Source organism: Uloborus diversus, chromosome 7 (assembly GCF_026930045.1).
Source record: "Uloborus diversus isolate 005 chromosome 7, Udiv.v.3.1, whole genome shotgun sequence".
NCBI classification, from domain to species: Eukaryota; Metazoa; Arthropoda; class Arachnida; order Araneae; family Uloboridae; genus Uloborus; species Uloborus diversus.
The window spans coordinates 155,511,865-155,519,544 of record NC_072737.1 but is presented as its reverse complement, the minus strand read 5'-3'; the positions used below and the strand labels follow the sequence as shown (position 1 = coordinate 155,519,544).

At 35.5% G+C, this 7,680-nt stretch overlaps 1 protein-coding gene across 1 annotated transcript; it reads left to right on the top strand.

The window, feature by feature from the left end:
• Window positions 1–652: 652 nt before the first annotated feature.
• On the top strand, window positions 653–1,702 carry LOC129226954 (histone-lysine N-methyltransferase SETMAR-like). The gene has a single exon (XM_054861583.1). It carries the CDS (start codon window positions 653–655, stop codon window positions 1,700–1,702), a length of 1,050 nt encoding a protein of 349 aa, XP_054717558.1.
• Window positions 1,703–7,680: the final 5,978 nt, after the last annotated feature.

The following is a 7,680-nucleotide window of genomic DNA, read 5'->3' as shown; positions in this document are numbered from 1 at the left end:
TATTGGCTTCTTCAGAATTTACCTAAATATAAAGATATTAAAATTTGCCTGAATTTTTGAGAATTGTAATCAAGAAACCGTATACTTATTTTATTTCATAATTTTTGGAGCGAACCAACGATTGAAATAGTCTTTAGAATTAAAAAAAAAAAAAAAAAAAAAAAAAAAAAAAAAAAAAAAAAAACGTATTTTATTTTAAAGCTTTTTCGTTTTGAACTTTATTTGAGGTGAAACTTTTTGCAATTTAAATCATATTCACCTTTTACCTATCCTTATTTAAAAGAAAAAAAAGGCATTGACTTTCGTATTAAGTTTTAAGATAAATGTAGTGTGCATAAAGAGATAACAGTTTATATTTACCTTTACCTTCACCAAATATTGCAAGTTTTTATGCTTGAATTTAAAAGCAATTTTAAACAAGTATAGTGACAAAAAAAGCTTTTAAAGTTTTTAAAAACGCTCTTAAACATATACGAGGGCGAGTCAAATGAAAGTGAGCCAACCTACCCTGCGCAATAATGGCTCAGTCCATCAACCGCGACGCATGCGCGCAGCACACAGGCAACCCTCATTTACAAAAGTGATACGTAAGTGTGAGGATAATAGTTCTTTAATGTTCCCATAATCCGGGTTGAAATCGGTTCGTGACATAATGGACGCTCCAAGAGATGAACAGCGTGGTGTGGTCAGGTTTTTGACTGCTGAAGGTGTTTCCCAACACGAAATTAGTCGCCGTATGGCTGCCGTGTACGGTGAACATTGCATTTCATTGGCCACTGTGAAGCGTTGGTGCAAACGGTTCAAAGAAGGACGTGAAAGTTGCAAAGACGATCCAAGACCGGGCCAAAGCCACCGTGCAATCACCCCCAACACAATTGCACAGGTTGATGAGCTGATTAGACAAGAACGGAGGATAAGCATCGATGAACTGGCAGAGCATGTGAACATCAGTCACGGTTCGGTTCACACCATAATTCATGACCATCTCGGTTATCGGCTCTTGTGTGCTGAATGGATGCCCAAGATTTTGAACGACCGCCAGAAGACAGAGAGGTTCGGCGCTGCCTTGACTCATCTGATCCGGTATCACAATGAGGGTAACGACTTCTTGACTGCAATTGTGACAGGGGACGAATCATGGTGCCACCACTACGAGCCTGAAACACGCCGGCAGAGCTTACAGTGGAAACATTTGAATTCGCCACCCCCAAAGAAAGCAAAGGCCGTCATCTCCGCAGGTAAGGTGCTGTTGACTTTTTTTTTCGATCGTCAGGGGCCATTACTGATCGAATTTGCTAAACCTAGAGAGACTATCAATAGTGCCCGATATTGCGAAACGCTGGATCGCCTGCGTGTCTCTATCAAGAACAAACGACCCGGAAGATTGACGAATGGGGTCATCTTGCTGCATGACAATGCCCGTCCCCACGTCGCTGATGTGGTTAAGACAAAACTGGCGAAGTTCAAGTGGGAAACGCTGCATCATCCGCCCTACAGCCCCGACCTGTCGCCTTGCGACTTTCACATTTTCGGGCAATTGAAAAAACACCTAAAGGGAACCAGATTCGTGTCGGACGATGCCGTGAAGGAGTCAGTTTCAGAATTTTTGAAGCAGCAACCCAAGGAGTTTTATGAGAATGGAATCACGCGACTCGTTAGTCAATGGGACAAATGTTTAAATGCCCATGGTGATTACTTTTAAATAAAGTACTCCTTTTGTCATATATTCGCATTGGCTCACTTTCATTTGACTCGCCCTTATAACTTGGCATGCATCAAAGAAAGCCAAAAACCTGAAGCATTTGAAAAGTTAAAAATGCTGAACAATAAACAAATATATGTTTGCTCTAGTTCAGCCTTGAATCTATTCGTTCAAATTATTAATAAGACGTTAACTTCATAATTAAATTTATTTTCATTGCATTTGGCAACCGGAAGTAAAACCCAGGCATTATGACGGAGAAGGTGAACTGAGAATGGGTTTTAAAAATAGCTTGTAAAACTTAAAAAAAAAGTTTCTAGGTTGAAAAGCATAACATAAATCTCCAAATTCAAACACTTTTAGTTAAACAAACATTGCAAAAAGGCCATGTAATAACGAAAAATATGCAATCGAGGCCTACTTTCTCTTCTAGGGGTGCTCACAGGGGGGGGGGGGATTATGGCACAAGTTGCACCATCAAAAAAATTTTTTTTAGGGTCGGGGGGATTTTTTACTTATTTATTTAAATCTATTTATTGGTCTATTCTTAATTTAAACTATTTATTTTATTTTTTTTAAATTTTATTTCATTTATTTATTTAGTTTATGTGTGTACGTGTGTGTATGTTATAGGTGTAGCACAGAACTTTTCTAATAAAATAATAATAATTACAAAAAAAATAAAAAATCAATAACTAAAACAAAAGATGAGAACTTAAAAATAAAAAAGGAAAAAAGGGTTAGGATTAAAACGGGTGGGGAAGGGGTGGACGGGGGTATCCCTGTTCTCTTCAGAGAAAATGGGGGGGGGGGGTGATGCTAGTGAAATCAATTTCCATTAAAATTAAAAGTAACACATGAAATTTTTTTTTTTAAATCATAAAAAAACAGTAAAATAAATTTGTCATCCATTAATTACTGCTGGATAACTACTGCAAACTAGTATCATGATGAATAATCGAAGGTAAATCTTTTTGAGTTAAATAATAAAATGGCGCACACATGAAAAATTAAAATTTTTCAGGTTGACTTCAGAATATTTAAAGACTTTTTCCAAGGATAAGCTGAGCCGAAAGACAATAGAAATTAAATGAATCCCAAAAATATTGCTCGCTTTAAGCGGTGTTTGCTCGTTAAAAGCGAGTAATACGGTAATACTGTTAGATGTAACTGTGAACCGCACGCAATAGTAATGCACGTACAGTCGTTTTCCAAATGTTTAAAATTATTAGTTGGTTTTAAATAAATGTATTGTGTTGTTTTGAACATGTTTGGCTCCTACTTTTAATATCGCTCTCTAAATGAATAAACCAACTAACAAATACTCCCTTAGATTTAACGTTGTACCAAGCAAAACTTTCTGACTTACTCGCTAATTCCGGACTCTCGTTAAATCAAAGCTCGTTATAAGCAAGTTCAGCTGTAATGTTTGAGTAATTCAAAAAAGGTTTAACATTATCTCCCTCGACGAAACTTAAACCCTTTTAACTAAGAGGAACAACTATATGCATAAAAAATAGCACCAAAACACTGAGAAAATTGCAGAAATTCTAAATTAGTTTTAAGCAATAGGAAAAAAGTTCATTTCAATCGTAATGCAGTTTTTTGTAGTGTAGTCCTACCATTGAGGAAAGTTGGAGACAGGTTGTCTAAATAAAAAGGAAGTGAATGAAAAACGCAAGAAACCTGCAAATGATTTTATTTTTGGTTAGTGGTACCGGCACGGCTTTGCCCGTAATAGAACAATTAAAATATCTTTTGGTTCGCCTGTATATTTACAAATAATGTATGGTGGATTTTCTCGCCAATTCGCTTGTACCCATGATACAGTTCCACGTTATGATAATTTCGCATCTCGCCAATTGGCTTGTGCCCATGTTACGGTTCCACGTTATGATAATTTCGTAATTTACTCGTCCATCTTATGATAATTTTGTGCTTGAAATTGGAATAGAAAAAGATCCGCATCGAATTTTCAAAAAATCGCTTCGAGGTGCACACCCCCATGCTACAAACTAACTTTGTGCCAAATTTCATGAAAATCGGCCGAACGGTCTAGGTGCTATGCGCGTCACAGAGATCCAGATATCCAGACATCCTCCGGACATCCAGACAGAGAGACTTTCAGCTTTATTATTAGTAAAGATGTAACTAATTTTTCATATGTATCTTTATTGTAATAATAAATTTGAAATTTTCTATTATTCACTTTTGTTTTTGGCAATGATTACAAGTAAAAAGAAAAATTTCATCAAACTGTAGTATATTTTTCCTTAAAACCTTGAAAAGTTAAATCAATCTTTAGGGCAAAAACCTTAATTAAAAATATTATCTGACTAAAATTAGACTCTATTATACTTATAGCATTGTATAAATGCTCTTGCTTCATCTGAGTGCAGTTTGAAGGAATGTTTTGTAGTAATTCACTAGTATAGTCTCTGTCTCCTAATTTTGCCCTCTTACATAATGAAAAGAGAGGTTGAATTTTATTTATTCCACACTAAAAAAAAAGAAAGAAAAGAAAACTAATAATAATAGCTACGACTAGTGGCTTGGGTGAATGAGTTTAGTATCTTTTAAAATGAACGTAATTTCCATTTAAATTAAGTCGTAAATTTCTTTTGATTGTTTGATCTCTTAAAAGCATTTAAATTTATTCTAAACTTAAGGCAATTAAATGGGAGACATACGGCTGCTGTGAGGAAAAAACTTTTTACGAAAGAAAATAGGCTCGTTTAGTTTTGGACGAACTTCTTGTTATCATTTAATTCAAATTTTACTAAGCATCCTTATTTGTCCTTTTTAAAATCATATTTTTTCCATAATTTGAAAATATATATGAATGTAATAAATTAAAAAACTCTACTCGGAATAAAAGAATTATTGGTTGATTCTTTAAATTTAATTTGAAACATTATACAAATAATCCATCGATTCGTATTAAACATAAACGCTTGAGCGCTTTTCTATTTCATAATATGCTTGAAAGCCCTGATGACTTAAACCAATTGTCATATCAAGACATAACCTAATATTAGAAAGTATTGCAGGCGAATGTTTTTACAGGCCGAACAATTTTTACACGCGACTCAATGCTGAAGGTAGTGTCAGTAATAGTACTCCGTCTGCGAGGCGTTTAATGCAATAAAAAGTAAAGAAAAAAAAGGAAGAAAAAACTGTAAAAGAAAAAAAATCCCTCCCACAGATAATTTTTTCTCACCCTCTCATTATTATTCGTATCCCGTGTGCTCCCACATCATGTTCATCGGAAAATAAATATTTTCATTGGTCGAATTTCACCGTTACGGTCGTAGATTTTTCGTTAGTTCGGTAAGGGCTTTTTTGGATGGGTTTAAGAGAAGTGATTGGGGGAGGGAGGATGTGGGTGAGAGGATGGAATATCAGGCCGCGCTCTGCGATTTGGGATGGCGTGAAGTTCGTGTTCTGCACCTGCTGCTAGATTAATGGAGTGATTGTAGAATATATGTCTTAATTTTCTCACGTCAACAGCAATCTGATCATTCAAAACGTACTGTTATTTATAGTTTTTTTGTAATTGTGGAAAATATATAGAATAGGGTAACATTGGCGCATGGCAACTTGTTTACTTTCCACTTTGCAAGCAAAAAAAAGGAAGGGAAGGAAAAGAAAAAAGGAGAAAAGAATGAAAGAAAAAAAAAGCGAAAAAAACCCCCCTAAAAACAAAGGAAAGAAAAAAAAATAATAATTTGAATTTTGACATCTTGAATTCAAATTATGTTTTTCGCAATCACGAGTGTGTGTATGTAGGCATATGTGTTTGTGTCTGTGGGGGAGGGGGGGGGGGGTATGTGTATGTGTGTGTAGGCATATGTGTTTGTGTCTGTGTGCAGGCATGAATGTGTGGTTAGTTGTGTGTATGTGTTTGTGTATGTTTGTAGGTCTATGTGTGTTTGTGTGTTTGTGTACGTGTGTGTGTAGTCGTGCATGTATGCGCGTGTGTGTAGGACATGGATGCAACCTGGAGACGGCTTTCGCTAGAGGAGCAGCATCGTGAGGAGCCCCTCGACGGTGATGGTGCGGAGGGTGGCGATGGGAAAAATCAAAGGAACGTCAAAAACAGTCAAGTGAGAACAATAAGCAATCGTGATTGCTCAAAAAGAAAAAAGAAAAAAAGAATGGAAGGAAAACAAAGCGAAAAAAAAGGAAAAGAAAGGAATAAAGAAGAAAAAAAAAAGTCATTTTCGTAGGTGGCATGTTTGTTCCTTTTGTTTAAATTTTACATTACTGGAATTTTAATGTGTTTTTAGGACTTAATATATTCATTTGGTGGATTGCTTAACATTTTAATGCTGTTTTTAACAGGGCCGCAGAAAGCAAAGGCAGACCCTTCGTCAGTTAGGTCGCCCCCCCCCCCCCCAAAAAAAAACCTATAAAAAATATTTTTCTCCGATTCCGAAACTGGTCAGAGAGGGTGCTATTTTCGATAGGCTGACATGACCTCTCGTCGACTGTGGCTTTTAATATTGTTTAATCTAGTTGGAAGATGATTTTACATTTTCGTGGAACTTTTAGCTTTTTATGTTGTTTAATATAGTTGACAGATTATATTAAGTAAGTTACCGCCCTATAGCCAGGGCTAAAGCATTTATTATTAAAGCATGTATTTCATGTAGTTGACAGATTATCTTACAGTATAATGCAGGGTTTCTCAAAAAGAGAGAAGCATCTCCCTCGTAAGGCGTAGAAGGATTTCAAGGAAATTGTGAAAAAAATCATGAAAAAATAAAGCTAATTATAACTTTCCCGATTTTGCGATCACATGTGAGTGTCAACCATATCGCTTTTTCTTTTTGAGACTGTTGTTTGATGTAGTTTTCATGAAAAGTAAATCTGGACATTCTGCGTTAGCAAAATATGAAGTTAAAATATTGAGCAAGCTGGATATTAAAAGTAAGCAAAGGTGTCTTTTGTTCCAACGAGATCCGGCACCCGATGTTAGGAGAGCCCTGGGTATAAATTTTTAACATTTAAGCAATACGATTCGTTCAAAATTTTACCTGATATATTTCTTAAATTTCAGAAAAAAAAAAAAAAAAAAAAACACTACAGTCGACTCCCGCTACAACGCAATTCGACTTACACTAAATGGCTATAACGCGAGTTTTTCCCCGAGTAACGAATTTTAGGACTAACGCGAATTCCTCTTCTGCAGTACGATTTTTTTTTTTTTTGGAAGGAAGTATCGGTTTCGTTATTGTGTCCTAAATATTGATTTCGTGAATATATTTTATCCCTATTGCGTCACCCCTAGCGAAAGTTCCCTTCACCATACTAGTCCCCGCATCACTTTATTAGTGCATCAAGTAACCTCTCGGCGTCTTTCTTTCTTTTTTCTTTCTAAAATATTAAAGTTGATGAAATAAAATGGCACCTTAGTTCACTGTTTCATCTAAAGTTTGTAAAGAAAGTTTAAATGCTTAACAAAAAAGTACGTCGGCAGTAGCACGATAATAAGTATAAGAGATGCACGTGCCATGTAGTTTTTTATTTTATGTCTTTCCCTGCCATTGATCATTTATTTTGCATCTTAAAAGTTTTTTTATGTCGAATGAAGCAGCTTTTTTATGTTTTAATTACAGAAAAAGTAAAGTACTTAACTATAAGAAACTTTAATTGTTTGTTGAGGAATGCTTTAAAGCAGTTTGAGGGGTGTTTATAAGTGTCTTAAAGAATTTGGTATGTTTCAAAAAAAATTTGTATACATACCCCTTTCTACAACGCGAAATTTCAACTTACGCGAAGAGTCTTGGAACGCATCCCTCGCGTAAGTCGGGACTCGACTGTATTTTCGTTTCCTTCACTGCATATAATTGACAAAATTAATTCAAAATTAATTTTGCGTCCCTCTGTCTCAATTTATAACTTTTTTTTTCATTCATTAGTCTTGAGGTGGGAAACCTTTTAACCGGATAGCCCAGATTAACATTGGACAGTGA